Source organism: Haliaeetus leucocephalus, unplaced genomic scaffold, assembly GCF_000737465.1.
Source record: "Haliaeetus leucocephalus isolate CR32 unplaced genomic scaffold, Haliaeetus_leucocephalus-4.0 Scaffold217, whole genome shotgun sequence".
Taxonomy (NCBI): domain Eukaryota; kingdom Metazoa; phylum Chordata; class Aves; order Accipitriformes; family Accipitridae; genus Haliaeetus; species Haliaeetus leucocephalus.
The window spans coordinates 126373-142524 of record NW_010972653.1 but is presented as its reverse complement, the minus strand read 5'-3'; the positions used below and the strand labels follow the sequence as shown (position 1 = coordinate 142524).

Genomic DNA, 16152 nt, shown 5'->3' with positions numbered 1-16152 from the left:
CAGCCCTGGCTCGGGGGGGGAGGGAGGGGCTGCGGGCATTCGAGTGAAGTGTGGGCAGGGGCAGCGTTCAAACCCGGGGGCCGGCATACAAACTCACCCGTTCTCCCGCCCCTGCAGTTAGGCGGTGCAGGTCTGCTAGCTTTGCGCTCCCTAGGCTCGAGGATTTAGCTCCAGGGCGCTGTTTGCCAAGAACGGGAGAAGAAGCTGACAGCGGGATCACTGAGGCGAAAAACACCGCCCTCCCTGTTGTCAAACCTAACCTAGGCCATTCTGTCTGGCCCCTAGCACTGCAAATCCCCCCAGCCCCTGTGGGAAGCTGCGGCAAGCTTTAACAGAAAGCACGGTTTAGAGCACAAATCCACTACGACCTCCAGCACGCTCTTTTAGAAGACACCTTTGCCAAACCCCCAGTCAACACGTTGGACTACAGGACCATCTTTTCTCCCTTCACCTCCGTTAAGGGGAACAGGACCATGCCCTCACAACCCACCAGCAGTGCAGTCTCAGGCAGGTACTGTCCTGACTGTGGAAGAGGCCACCATCACATTCACAAAACCTGCAAACAAAATCGGGGAGGGAACACCACCCTTTGTGCTGAGGGAAGCCCCAGGACAGGGGTCCAGTGGAGTACAACGGCCTTCATCTCCTAGAGGAGGCTGCAGCTCTGAGCAAGCAACACCACCCAAATTTCAAGCAGTGCCTGCTGCTGCCAAATACTGCTCGCCCATATGATTGCCCACCCAGGGTTTGGGAAGTCTCAGCACCCAGCCCTTGGCCGAAGCTCTCTGCCCATCTCCAACACTTCCAAGTTCCTTTGGTGCCCACTCACGGTCAGACAGCTAATGAAGGAGCAGGTTTTTGGCTTCATTCTGTAACACACACTGAATCTCCCTCAGTGCAGATGGATCCAGGCCAGAGTGTATGCTCTGGGATCAGTACTTGAGTATCCCACAACCCCCCAATAGTTTCTGCTGTGCGTTTCTCAGACCACTCGAATTTCATGTAGTCTTTCAGCCCCACTCCCCACCCCCAGAAATCACATTTAAGCAGTCTCTGCCAGCATCGAAAGATTCCCTGGCTTTGAAGTCTCTTTGCGAGTCCGATCCAATGCAGTTCCTCAGAACTTGGAAATTGAGTGCAGCTGCCGACAGCCCCGGGTGCACGGGGTAACTGGAAGGGCAGGGCACTGCCAGAACAGTGGCACCACCACAGCTTAAGGTACTCTCACAGATGGCACCTTAGGTAAAGGGAAAAACAAATTAAACTATTACTGATAGCACAGTAATGACAGAGGGCATTTTTAAATGTCAGGGGGACAGGAAGGAGGTACATACTTGAACAGACTAGAATAACCAAGAACCTGTATGCCTTTTTTCCAGAGTTTAATCCCAGGTCCCTTTTATCTTCCAAAGTAGAAAGCCATTTTTTCCTTCAGATGTACTAGCAGATCATTAAACTGTCTTTTACCTCTTACTACAGAGGAGGAAGAGTAGAAAGTTGTTGTTTGTGGTTTTTTTTTTTGTTTGGTTGGTTTTTATTTTTTCTTTAGAAGAACATTTCTGAAGTTATGGCATATGTCCAACAACTTTGGACATTTTCCAATGTAAATAACATTGTAGTCCTACTGGGTGTCTGTCCTGCTCTTATCACCTGAGTTCATCAGACATCAAATTTGCCTCAAAGGCTAGAAGCCTCTGGTACAATTCCCTTTTCCCAGCTTATGCGTAAGTAACAATCAGACAAGTAGAAGACACCCAAGTACTTGAACTGCAAAGGCTGCAATACAAGCTTTTACATTAAAGGAAATCCACATTCTCCACTCACAGGAGGACTTTTGCTGAAGAACACAGATCAACCACTAAACAACCTGTAGGAAGCCAGTGTTCACTAAGCTGCATATACACGGGACTATCTGCAGTACACTGAAGCACTTAAAAAAACCAAACGACAAACAGATCAACCAAGGCTACTGGTAAACATTTCGTAAAAGATTTATTTAAGTATCATTTATCACAAAGAGGAAAATACATATAAGATTAGAAGCATGCAACCATCTTCCACATTTCTATTTATTTTTCTTGCGTTCACAGCACATTGTAATAGAACTCCTGTGCCACCCTCACTTCTTCCTGAAAAATACTGTGTTCCAAGACATAGGATAACCAAAATAAACCCACAATAAAGGTAAGATAACATATGAGAAAAGTGCAAAGTAAAAAAAGTCACATATATACCACATTCAAACCCCCTCCCCGTCCAAAAAAAGGATAAAGGCAAACTGTCATTTTGCTGCACGATCAGATTGTCTTTATGAACTACTTTACAAAAAAATTAATATAAATTAAGGGCACAATCCTGCCGACACTTATAATTGTAGCTAACTTCAATCATAGATTGGCTCAGTTGGTATTATTAAAAGCCACAAGTTAGTCACATGCATAAGTTCTTGCAGTATAAGGCCCTAAGGCAATAAAATGTTTAAGAGCATTAAGGAGAACAAAAATTAAAGCAAACAAAATCACTCCCAGATGTGTTTTGCTTAGTAAGTTTATATCAAACATATTTTAAACAGAACAGTTTGCTCCTAAAGCCCTGAATATTTCTATTACTTAAGCAGTTTTGCAAGATTAAAAGACAAAACCCCCAGGAAGCTGGTACAGATGTTAATTAACATAAAAACTGCTTCAGGCAGGTATGTAGGGAGGTGGAGGCTCCTTCTCAGGCATCTTCACTGCCATTTCATAGGTTGGCAGAACATACTAAAGAGAAGACATTTTGAAGAGATTAATGCAGAAGGTTTAGAAAAAAACCAAAAAACAAACAGAACAAAAACATACATGCCCCATCAGCAACTTAATTCTCTGTTGCAGGCAAATGTTTTTTTAGTAAGAACTTACTGCTGTTCCTAGTAAGCTAGTGGGGAAGTGAAAGAAGGTACAACAGTAGTTTACTGTGCTGCTGAACCTAACCTGAGGTCATTCATTCCACCCCACTATCTCTTGGTTTTGCAAAGCAGCAAGGAAGGTTTTGACTGGTGCGATCAGAAAGCTTCACTCTACTACACGAAAAACATTCGAAGACTTTTCTCTATAAAATCTCCAACTTTATGCACTGTAAGAATGAAACTAAGAAACAACCCACCATAATGTTAGCTGAACTTTTTGATCTTTCCAGTCTTTGTGTAGAAAGCTGGACAAGGCTTATAAATGTATATGGATATGGTGGTTTTCTACTTAAAAGGAACCAGCATTGTTTAATTTTAATCTCAAAAAGGTTTTACCTGTGGAGGAGCTTCAAAAGCAGGGTACACAGCTATCTCTGGCAAGTTTCTGTTGCTGATGTATTTATAGCAGTTCCATACACAGTTAATTAGATATGCCTGAAAGAAGAGAAATTTCTCTTTAAAGAGGCCCCATATGCATTAGCTGATTCAGAAATTAGATGCTGGATTACATTCACATGACAAAAAGGAGCATAAATCAACTTAGTCGATACATATCTGAGGAATGGCTGCTATTTCACAGATTTAGCCACATACCAATGCTGTTCCCCATTTAGCTTTGCTATCATAGTGACTCAGAGAGGCTAAGCCACACAGGTTTTAGCAAAAGAATTCACAGATCCATTCAACTAATCTCTCTATCTGCCTCAGCAGAGCTAATCAAATTAATCCCCAACCAGCTTATGCTTCTATGGATCTCAGTCCAAACTTGCCAGGAGGAAGAGGAGGACATCAGGCCAACAGCACAATCCCACTCATCCCTGAGTTAACAGTACTATTTGTCCAACTACCAGAACGAAGGAGAAGGCACAAACACCCAGCTGGGGTGGCAAGGAGAAGATGGTAGCGCAAAGTAGCCTGGACTTTAATTCAACATTAACTGCTGTAGAAAGACATACTATCATGCTCTGATGAGGATTAGATTTTTTTAATAATTAATCTGCATAATATTAATCTCTGAATTTTTCATTGGCAAGTTAGCACATAGTTATACACAAGGTACTGAATTTCCCAATCAACACAAAAATATCATCTACTGTATTAGGCTTCCATGCCCCCCAGTCAGACATTCCTCTTGGAGAAAGTATAGGAAGTGAGTAAAATTCTTTCATTACTTCATTTTTTTCTTAAATTCAATCTGGATGCAATAAAGGAATATTGTCACGGCCAATATGTATTATCAACTCATTTCTCTAATATGCTTTGTCTGCACAAAAGTTTTTGTAATTCAAATGAATGCCTCCGTATTTAGATCTTCAGAAAGAAAATAATTCTTAATATCACCCTTCAGTAGGAAGAAAGATGCAGCTCTGAACTAACATATGCATTTCCTTCTTCCATCATCTTCCTTCCAAACCATGCACCCTGGTTTGTTAGGCACAGTGAGAGATTTTAGAAGTTTTGTTTAGAAAACTTGTAGGCAGTAACTCAATATTGTTTCACTACAAGCTTAATTACAAACATTATATTTATCTCCACTTATGCAAAAAGATGGTATTTGAAGTCTTGTGCATTCCTACTTCCTACTCAGGAAGGGCAGAGCTGCATAAACATGCCCCACTGCACACAAACAAGTTAGCTGAAGACACCAGTACACAAAATGTAAGTCTTAAGCCATACCATAACTGAACATCCTAACAATTCTGCTCAAAAAAGTTCTGAACTCAGCATTAAGAAGTCAGCTGAGTTCTTAATTCAGCATTGAGAATTAACTCAGATTGGTAGCATCTTAATGTAGTAACTCATGAAACAGACACATGCTTAAATTTTAACTTACCTTTAAAATGATAAATAAAGCAAAGAACACCAGAACAATAAACAAGAGACAGCTGGAGTCCAAGGCAAGGAGATCATCTTTGTAAGGAAAATCCGGCTAATTAAAAAAAATAGGGAATGGAGAGAAAGGGCAGAGATAAGCATTAACACTGCACAGTCACAAATATGACAGAAGGACATCCAAACTTCACACCAAATGAAACAAACTCTTGTGTAAACTACTCCCCCAGAAACAACAAAAAGTTCTGTTTCTCACTAGCTGCTTCTTTATCCTCCCAGAAAGCACAGTATTTATCCTGCCTCTATCCTGCAAGAACAGGTCACTGCAGAAACGGGCTACCTATACAGAAGCCTTGTACTATCTATGTCCCTAGTCACTACCTCAATCTCTAATAGCATGTATTAGAGACTAATATGTGAGACAGATATCCATGAAATTTCATTTTTAACAGCGGCAGCACAGCATTTGTACTTATGGTCCTCTACTTGCTAACTCTTTAATGACTTTGTATTAATTACCTCCTGTCAGTCCAACCAGTCAGTAACATACATGTGTGCAGAATAGAAAAGAAAGTCAGAAGAGACAAAACAAAGAGCTTCTGCGAATTTCAGACTCTTCTCTTTCCCTGACCACAGTAACAAAGCCTCTCTCCAACACCAAACCAGGTTTTTTATCTGTTTTAAAAAGGATTTTTTTTTAAACATCTAAAACACCAGCCAGGAAGAGCTTGCGATCCCCATTAACTAAGAGTGTATTCTATCCATTGAGTATTTTTGCAGTTAAAACACAGGCAGTCTTAATGAAAACTCCATTACAGTTTCCTTAGAAGGCATTGTTGCAAAACAAGAAGAGTTCTACAGAATGTAAAAAGGAACCCTCCGAATCTCAGATTCCATCCCATAATGCTGTTAAGACCCTACATCATATCGATCCTTACCTATACTCTTCTTCCCCTTCCCCACCAAGTAAGGGTCAAGACATTTTTAATCTGCACTAGCAAACCTGCCAGAACCACATTGCTTGAAGGGTTACAAACATCTTTGTTTCGAGTGCAAATGTAGCAAACGCAGTTTAAACCAACAATTCCCGTCACATTTCTTCTTTACTCTCCCTGGCTTTCCTTTTAGGGAGCAATGACACCTCTGGCCCTTCCACCTCTGATAAATTCTCATTCTCATAACCACCCTAACAGTCATCCCCTATGGCTGCTGCAGTCTGAATTCCTTTTTCTTATGCACAGGAAGATAACTATAGCTCAGTCACTTACCCAATTAAACCAAAGTTTAATTTCAAATGTAAAATATCAACTTGAGCTGAAGAAACACTTACCAACTGATCCAAGTAATCCTTGATTCTGGGCAAGTAGGTTAGAGAACTGATGGCAACCAGACAACTGAGCACAAAGTCAAAGAGTTGGTAACAGAAAAATGGGATCAGCCAGCCTACACGATGCTAAGAAAAAGAAAAAAGCAGCAGCCTATAAGGTGTTTAGTTAAAAATTCAAGTAGCAAGTTTAAAACCATAGACTAAATATACTTACAGCAATTGCACCATACACCATCATTGCACTGATTGTGAACATGAGGAGGGAGATAGCAAATAGAACGCAGGCATTTTCTGCATTAAAAGAAAAACAGTAAGCATCAGTCATTTCCTGAAGTTGTCACACTGCAGCTGACATGTACCCAAGCTCTATCCATTACTATGATCTGTTTTCAACTGTTTCATCTGTCAAACTAGCCACAGCACAATTGAGTAACTCAGATCTCTCCTAATGGAAAAAGACCTGGTTCAATAAAACCAGCAGGCATTTGGAAAAATCCCTCTTCTTTAATCAAAAGCCTGAATGAAGCTCAGACATACCAATTAGAAGCCTGACATAGTTTGATAGTAATGCAACATAATGGTGCTGATTTGCAATATATGTCAGTGCTAAAAGAATGTGGGTGATTAACTTTACAACTGGAAAGAATTTTAAGTGAAGCTAGCACAATATCAACCTTTTACACTTCAAAATTATTTGATTATGTAATTCGGTCATTGGCAGTGGGAGCAGCACTGCTCCTTCAGTAACACTAAGGAAAACAGGAAATCACTGTGTGGAAGGTATCCCATTATTTAGAAGAAAAAGCAGTGGAACAGAAGCCAAACGGTAGCAGAATCCAGGACACTCATGGAAACTGAATGATAAAGATTCTCCTTGTGCATCACAGTTACTGATGACAGAAGCACAGCTGCTTTCCACCAGTTAGATTATACTCATTCTCCTGCAGCAAGCACAGTTTACATTTTTAAACACAGAGAAAGAAACCAGCTTGAGAGTCTATAGATGTGGTAAATTAATATTTTTAGCAATACTGAAGCCAAACTTTTCTAGCTCCCACGCTTGAAAGAGATGATCTGAGAATCATAACTTTCTAGTCTGCAACTGATTGGAAAAGATACACTGTAGAAGCACTTATGTACCCAATTCAGTACAAGATAATAATATCTACATACACAGATAGCATCAAGGAGTCGGCCCTCCCATGTCTGAAATGCACTATGTTATCAGAGGGCCTTAAGTACTCAGCAATAACCAACAAGCGTGGTTTTCTTCTGAGGATTTGTTACTCACAATATCCACATGCACAATCAAAACTGTAATATCACTTCATGCACACAAAACCCTCTAGCCCATGTCCCAACATGGGAAAAAAGAATCTTTAAGTCAAAAGCATGTGATAGCCATTTTACACTAAAGAGTAGAGAAAGCACCTTCAGCTTCATAAGCATCTCTCAGTCACATGAGCTTAAGGCTACCAAGTACACCAACATTCATTGCAGAACATACAACATTTTACAGATATCTGCTGTAGCTTTATTTAATATCTTGGCTTTATGAAGTAATTGGTCCTTGTTCCCACTCATTTCATTACTAACAAACAAGAGTTACAGTCACAGGTCAGAACTGACAGATCCTCAGGTCATGAACAATTAACATGAAGACTGTAAACCAGAACTCTCAAAACACAGATTTGTGCTGTACTATTTATCTTCACTCCAGACTGGATCTGACCCTTCCTGAATTTTAGTGTAATACAACAGACTGAGACGAGACACATTAGAAGTGCCACACTAAACATATTTATGCACATATAAAACCAAGAAAAAACAAAGCATGCACCCAAGTTTATATGTCATACTACAGTTAAAAAGCTTGGTCATTACAGACAAAAGTTTGACACCAATTGCACTTGTACACATCATAGACTTAATCTATAACAATAGTGTGGAAAGGAGGTTTAATTTTGCTCATGATGCTTTCTCTTCCATTTCTTCTGCATGTCAAACTTTTTAGATAAATACTTTGGTTTCACTCCAATACTTGGCATCCCAATTCTTCCACTCTTCTTAGAAAGATGGCATGGTTTTCCTCTTAGTAAACTCATACACAATAGCTGTAAGCTTTTTCCTTAAATCTATGAGGATCACCAGAAATTCAAAAAAAGTCTTTAAAAATACTTTTCTGCTTTTTGTTTTACTGACACAGCAAAGATAGTAAATGTTCATGGAGAAAGTGAATTAGAGATGTTCCACACGTACTTTGACAGTCCAAGCATTAGAGATTAGAAATCGTATCATTTAAGATGCTTAGGAATAATATGAAGTAAAAATAATATTCCATAAACGTTGTGGGGTTTTTTTATTCTTGTAGAACAACTCAATTCCAGAATAATTAAAAGAGAAATTCAGAAAACAAGGCAACCATATTTAAAAGCTGTATGCATATATTACACACTAGTGTAAGGCAAATACACCATGATACTGCATACTTTATTTTCTAATCAGACAGCAGAGTTAAACACCTACCAGCCATTCTCTCAGAAGCGTAGTAATTTCCGATGACTTCATACTGGATATCAACAGTTGGCACTATATTTGGATGAGTCACTTCTACTGTCAACAAGATGCCCATCAGCAAGTTCACCACCTGAGAAAGATTACAGTTACCTAAAGGTTATTTACACTGCAACAGCTATGATCTTTTTAAGGACACACTAATAAATCTTTTATTTCAGTTGGAAATAAACTCTTTGCTTTGCCTATATGCAGAAGAAAAAAAAACAAAACAAAAAACCAACTCAACTTACGATTACATTTCAAGCTGACTTAGTTTAAACCGCTACCAAAACAACTAGAAGAGCACTGGACACTTGCAGGTTTTAATCAATCACAACTAAATAACTTCACAAACTAAGAGGATGGATAGAGTTTGTAGGGATTCAAATGACGTAATTAAACTATTGCTGCATGACGCACAGGTCCATAAACCGGAAAACTGGAAACAGTTAAAAGAGGCCAGGAAGGAAAAGCTACAATAACAGACACAATGGGAACATTTGGAAAGAGTTTCTGCTTTCTACAACAAATTGAAAGGCAGAATTAATTTAATGCACAGAGAAGGTACTGCACCCTACTCTCAAACAGTGCTGGAGGGGCAAGCAGTACAAGGGTATGTGTAAGCATCACACAGTGAATACCGAGTGTATGAGGGAAAACTTCCACTATAGCTCTGATCCTCAAACGTAGCTTCTTAATTTCTCCCATATTAGTTTTAATACAAGCAGTGGAGATCTGTCATTCTCCCTCCCCTTCCTAGATCTGTCATTAAAACCTCATCAGTAAGGCTACACAAACACAGATGGAGTTAAAAAAAATCTCACACAAAGATTGAACCTCAAAATTTGTAAGCATTCAGCACTGGCTACATGCTTACTGGTCCTTCTCTTCATTTACACTGCCATTGAAGACTACTTCTGTTTCCCCATATTGGTACATACCAGAAATGCTTGCAGTAACAGTAAGAGCTCAAAGAGTCAGAAGCAGCTTAAGCATCTGCAAAATTGCCTTCACAACATTTATAACCTATTCAAGATTTACAGGGGCATAGTTTCTGTTACTAATATCTGGAGAGACATGCCAAAGAAAAAGACTGCGTAACAACAACAACAAAAAAGTCATGACGGTCTTTTCAAGCTGCAGTCCTTTTCCAATCAGTATTCAGTACAGTCACCACCAGCAGCAGGATCTTTTACAATTAGCCTCAAACGAAAAAAAAAACCAAAACAATTTGGTTCACAGTTTGTCACAACTTAAGAATATTTGCCAAACATTTCTTCTTTTACTGGCCTGGTTTCAGGAGTCAGTGATAGCAACAGTGGCAAGTCTACGCACAATTATTGAAGTTTTCAATAAGGAAAAAAAAGCTTTTGAACATTTAAAAGGAATTTTAGCTTTTAAGACTTACAGTTCCTACAAGTTGGGTTTTTTGTTGGTTTTTTTTTAAGGGTTTTGTCGGTTTTTTCTTTTTTTTTTTTCCCCTAGGGTTTAGAGATATTGTGATAACCTTGCTTACACTTTCTGCTAAAAAGAACCCGTTAGTGAAATCAAAGCTGATTATTTTGTAGAAATGTTATCATATCACCATGTACTATACAAACTTACTGGAAATTCCAGCTACTTTCAGTCACTTGTATACTCCATTTTATGCCTTAGAGTGTAAAATATAAAAACTAGTACAGTTGGCAGTAAAAAAGTAAGTTTAGCCACCAGTATCTTTAGCCTTGAAATGAGCATATTTTCCCCCTCAAAAGACACTTCCTACAGGGCAAACTGTCAAGTTGCTCATCTGCCACTTGTCTAAATCTTTTATTTTGCTTCACCATTGTTCAAATGTATAGAATACTATATTCTCTCACCACTACTGTTTCATCCTTCTCTGTTCTGGCTTTCTGCTCTTGATGTATTTTCAAGCCTTCTATTTCTGCCTTGCTGTAAGTGAGCCAGTGGTATCAACCCATACTTTGGAAAATAACTTCCTGCTCTGTACTTGGTTTAAAATGCTTATGTCAAGGTTCAGATCTCTGGCAGTTAAACATTAATTTCTACTTCATAAAACACAAAGAGACATGTTCAATTAAAGCTAAATCATTTTTTGTTTATACACAGTCATCATTTTAACTTAAATAGTGATAAACTTCAGGACAAAGACAATACTACTACAATACTGAGTTTAACCACCATGATGGCTATCTGCCTCAAGATAAAGAGCAAGCAGCACTTGAATTAATATAAAGTACTGAAGAACTTGAATGCCTTGGAATTGTGAGACTGTGATCCTACATCTGCCACTTTATTTTCATCCTATCCATGGTCCCAATTTAGGATACAGAAGTCCTTAGTAATTCCACTAGTTACTGAGCGCAGTTCAAAGTATTAAAGCTTTATTTTCTCAACCTAAAATGATGTGCAAGGAAAATAGGAAATAAGAGTCATTCAAAATCCAGTCTGCTAGGATCAGTGAGACAGAATAAAAATACTAACTTAAAAAAAAAAACAAAACAAACAACAAACCCAAACCTCTGCCAATTAACACCCCAGGGTTTCCAGTACTCCATTACTGCTATTTGTGAATCATATCACAGCACTGAGCAATTCATTATATTCAACATATGGATTTCAATTAAGAGTTACCAACAACTCCAAATTAGAAGTCCTTCTAAGCACAAAGCCAGAGCCTGTATTTTAACTACTACCATTCTTCTTTCACAGAAGCTTGCTAACAGCAAGACCACAAGGCTTGTTTCAACTTGATAGTCAATGTGACTGGCAGTAAGAGTATGGTTTGGACTGGAAGGCATCATCAGAGCTTAAAAGAATACACTCACTGCGAATAAAATATACGTTCACAAATGGTCTACGTGGAGAAGTCATCAGAAAAAACATAGCACAGGTAAGCCTCAGTGTAACCTGAAGATTAAAACCACCACCACCCCAAAAAACCCTGCCAACCCTGACAAGCCAACACTCAGTGGGTAGTTCACCATTCTGAGCTAACACCTCAGAAACCCCAGCAGTCCCCATCCTCGTCTTTCTTGTTAGGAAGACAAAAAATAATCATAAAAAAATGAATTACAACATGCGTGTTCAAATTCTAATTCAAAAGATTGTTCCATTAAGATGAAAAAAAACTTAGTTTGTAGTAGTTTAAGAAGTGTGTTTTACTCATGTAAGTGGGATAACTGAGCTTAACTGAAGTTTGGTGTAGCTTGTATCAAAATTAAAAAATCCAATAGCTGGTATTAAAGTAGAAACCCAGCAGTTATTACAAACTGGTAATAGAAGTATTAGCTCCCTATATGATCAGAACTCAAAAGACTGCAGGGCTATAACAAGCATTATCTTTTTAATTAGAGAGTTTTATCTCCATGGTATACATTTCATGTCTAATCATGTAAGTGCCTCATCTCTCTGGAGGCCTGAACATTAAGTCTAGGTTTCTCCAAGCACTCCGAGCGACTAAAAGTCTTGGACATCAACAAGAATTCCTACTTAGCATTTGCTTATTTCCTTTTATGAGTGGGAAAGAAGAGGGAAATTGCCTTGCACTACTACACTTTCTCATCTTCCTCTCACTTCTCCAGTATTTTTCCTTAAACATGTTCCTGAAGAAACAAGCCAAGATGGTTTTGTTTTGCTGTGGTGGTTTTTTTCTTTATTTAAAATTACTCTTTTTCAGTATAATAAGAGTACTTCAGAGCTTCTAGCACTGTCGAGATTAGGTTGAGACCAGTTACTTTCCTTCATTTCTGGAAATCTCGTTCAGTGAACAAATGACTCCAGAGATCATCCTCACCCTCCTGCTAACCAGTAGCAATTACATCATTTTGACTCTATTGCTGAAGTTTGCTGCCAGAATGAAACAGCCACTCCCTCCAAAACAATGCTATTACTTTTAGACTGTTTATTGAACTCTGATCTGATTTTTGCCAGTGCAGTGTTCATGCTTCCGGCTTCTGGAAAGCACTGTGCCTAGTAAGAAAGTTTACAGGAAGAAACAAACTTCAAAGCCACACGTTTGCAATTATGGAGCTAGGAATAGGAGGTTTCTTTTTCCTTCCTACACAGAACAGTAGTGGGTGTAGCAGAGTTAACCAAACTATATTAGTCCTGGAACTTAAGCATGAGTCCACTAGAAATGTTCTGAACTCATCTTTTTGCAAATAGAGTTTTACTTCTTTATCAGAAACAGTAGCAGCATACTGTCTGAAGCATGCTTAAAAGATGCAGTTTGATCACACAGCCATCAACAGCAGACATTTTAGAAGATACATTGTTCTCTCTAGACTCAAGAAGTACACAACAAGGACAGCAATGTAACTGTTTTAGTGAGGAGATAAGTTAGACAGATGCAAGACTTAATATACAAGCAAGGAAGAGGAAAATGCCTAAAGAATTTGTTACATGAGTAACGCACACGTATGAAATAGCCAAAACTCTTATCTTACTAAAACATCTGGAGTAGATTGCTACGACACTCCATTTTATGTTCTGTATCAAATTCCTTCAGTACTGCACAGCACAAGAACACAGTCTATCCAGTGAAAAATACAGGCTGACCAAGATTTTCAGTAACACAAAGCTATTGTTGAACTAAGCATTCTCCCCCACCAAAAAGCTACCTCCCTTACAAAAAAAACCAACAAACCCATAAAAAAACCCACCCCCTGCAGAAACTTATTATTTGTCCCACTGTAAAAGCAGATTATTGAATTTATTTAGAAATACTTATCATAAGCTAGTGTCTGAAACACTAGTTAGTGATATACTTAAATGATGCATTAACATGTCTAAACAATCTGACATACCCTAGGCCATTTAATTTTAATTTTTTTTTAAGTTTGTCAGCAGAAAGCTAAGTTTAATTTTCACTGTCCAAATCGTACTTCACCTTCAAAAGGTATGAATTAAAGTTGAATCCTAAGTTAAAGCATTAGGCAAGACCACCTAAGGCTTCATGGTAAGACTTTATTTTAGCTCAAACAGCTTAACAGTTGTCACACTTAAAAGTTATCTCCTTTTCCCAGCTGTAAGCTGGGAAGAACTGGATAAAAATTTTCAATGCACAGTTTAACAAAGTGTTTGATAGTCTATAGAAAAAACACGGCTATGAAGTACTTCACATGTACACTGTTACCCTGAACTCAACTTATTTCTCCCTCTAGCAGCCTGAATCCATTGCAGTTACACGAGATCAAAGGAACGCTTTGCCTCACACACCACTACACCTCTGCAGCCATCAGCCTCATCAATGACTGGCATACTTTTCACCGTCCATAAGCACTACAGATATTTGCACAGATTCAGAAAGGAGGAAGAGGTGCTGCATCCAGGCAACGAGGTGAAACAGAAGCACAGCAAGAGAGGTAGAAGCTGGAAGTACTACTGGGTCTGTGGCCAGGGAAAGCACATCCCTGCCTACCGCCCCCATCAAGTTCCTGGGTTTCTAGATACTCCTGCGAACAGGAAACCAAAGTGGGGAAGGCAGTAAGGTGCATTTGTTTTGCAACAAGGATGAGTGTCTCCTTACTGTTAACAATTTATGCTGTTACTTGAGGTACCAGAAGCATATTCTTGATCTCCTTCCATCAACATAGGGTAAAACTTCTGGAGCTTTTGCAGGTTTCCAAAACAAGTCCCATGTTCAATACTGCAATGGACCTTACTTTTCTGTTTTACATGAACTAATAGTAGAACTTAATTAACACCAAGACATTTTTTCCAAATTCTTTTGGAAAAGGAAAAAAACCACCTTTCCTAGAGTCTTGGTACACTTCCTACCCCCTTACCTCGCTTCTTCTTCCACTCCTCTCTCCCACCATTTTATTGTTTGCCTGTGCATTTTTTTGTCAATGGAAGGACTGAGATAAAAAAAAAGCTCTCCCCACACTTCCTGAAGATAAACAGTAAACTCTCCAAACTTAAATCCCCATGCCTGTAAAAGCAGTTTCTGTGCATGACTCCTTCACATCAAGGCATAAAAATTCAGCATTCTCCATTTTTACAATCTGGGGAAGGGTAAAGGAGAATACAGGCTTTGGTTACAGCTTCAGGAGAACAGAAAAGCTATAATGCAATCTTTTTCAAACTACCCTCACATCTTTACTGCCCATGAGGGGAAGGGGAAGGAAAGATGAGGAAATGGCTTCAATAAAAGGGAACTAAAGGAAGCGAAGGCTCCAGGCCTTAACTTGCTGGTACTGTTTTCACATTGCTGTTTCACTCTAGATCAAAACTATTTCTAGTATTTCAGCTTCACCACCACAGCCTTCCCTCAGAGAAAAAGCACCCACCAGTCAGATACCAAGAGGTGTGAGGTGTTTTGGAAACCAAATGCTGTTTGTATTGCTCCTCAGCCACTGTGTTGAGGATGCAGTACCAAGCAAACGGGAACTTCCCTTTCCACAAAGCTATTCAACAAAAGCAGAAGCCATGCTCATTTTGAAGACCCTCACCTTCCTCTCAGAGGTTACACGCTACTCAGGGGAACCACACCTTATCATCGTATTCTCAACATACCCCAAATTCCAGTCTCTCCAAACGTTAGCATCTCCTCTCTTACCAGGGACAGACACGTTCAGTGCCGTTTGAAACGTTTAAAAGTCCCTACTTCTCCAATCCAAAAAAGGGAATAGTAACAGAACCCCTGAGAGACCCAGATTAAAACGCCCTCAACTTCTGCTTCTTTTTCTTTTTCTAACTACAACAAGGGAGGCCGCCAAGGGACGACTGGGTTTGGCGAGCCCGAAACAGACGCCGGGAGGGAAGAGGTGCCCGAACCACGCCGCCCGACTCCAGCAAACTGGCGCAGCTTCCCCCGCACGCAGCAGCACAGGGGACGATGGCGACGGCTGGCGACGACAGCCGACTGCCGAAGGAGAACACCCCGGGCGAGGAGAGAGGGACCCCGCCGACATGGCCCCCCGCCGGAGCTGCCCGCCCCGGGCCCACCGGCGGCGCATGCGCGCTGCCCACTCCGCGTCCAGGCTGGGCCGCGGCCGAGCTCCCACGCATGCGCACTGCGCACGACCCAAATCGCCGCCCCCTCAGCGGCGCCGGCTGCCCCCCGCGCCAGCCTCTCACCATGTACCAGGTGCCCAGGATAATGGTGCCGGTCCGCACATGGCAGCAGCCGCAACAGCGGGTACTGTAGAAGCGGTCCCGGCTCCGCTTGAACGTCATGGCGGCAGCGGCAACGCCGACCTCCCGCCCGCAGGCCCGCCGCTCGCCCTCTCCAGCCGCTTCCCCTCCAGCTGAGGGCCGTAAAACCCCCGCGCGCGCGTCACCGCCGCTCGGGCCAATCAGCCGCCGACAGCGGGGGCGCGGGGGTGTGCCTGCGGGAGGGCGTGCGCGTTGCCGCGGCAACAGGCGATCGGCGGCGCCGCGGGCCAATCGCAGCCCCCCCGGGCGCAACGCCCTGTCGTTCACCTGCGGCGGCGGGGCGGCGGGGCGGGGCTCACCTGAGGCGAGGGGGGGCCAAGGGGCCGCCGGG

The 16152-nt window shown here is 40.9% G+C and overlaps 1 protein-coding gene across 2 annotated transcripts; it reads right to left on the bottom strand.

Moving 5' to 3' along the window:
- Positions 1-1967: 1967 nt before the first annotated feature.
- On the bottom strand, positions 1968-15941 carry LAPTM4A (lysosomal protein transmembrane 4 alpha). Of its 2 annotated transcripts, none has more exons than XM_010566636.1 (7): positions 15744-15941; positions 8631-8751; positions 6319-6395; positions 6108-6230; positions 4779-4874; positions 3281-3379; positions 1968-2759 (listed from the first exon to the last, which is right to left on the bottom strand). In XM_010566636.1, exons 1-7 carry the CDS (start codon positions 15840-15842, stop codon positions 2685-2687), a joined length of 690 nt encoding a protein of 229 aa, XP_010564938.1. In that variant the 5' UTR covers positions 15843-15941; the 3' UTR covers positions 1968-2684. The 2 variants fall into 2 exon arrangements, with proteins under 2 accessions (XP_010564938.1, XP_010564939.1); XM_010566637.1 differs by having other exon boundaries at positions 15751-15818.
- Between the last annotated feature and the right edge of the window lie 211 nt (positions 15942-16152).

Excerpts from the sequence above, each read along its gene's own strand:
- LAPTM4A (XM_010566636.1), bottom strand. The coding sequence starts at position 15,842 with ATGACGTTCAAGCGGAGCCGGGACCGCTTCTACAGTACCCGCTGTTGC. Across the intron at positions 6,231-6,318 it reads TGGTGTATGGTGCAATTGCT|CATCGTGTAGGCTGGCTGAT; the intron begins GTAAGTATATTT and ends TCTTTTTCTTAG. Across the intron at positions 3,380-4,778 it reads CTTTATTTATCATTTTAAAG|GCATATCTAATTAACTGTGT; the intron begins GTAAGTTAAAAT and ends CTCTTCTTTCAG.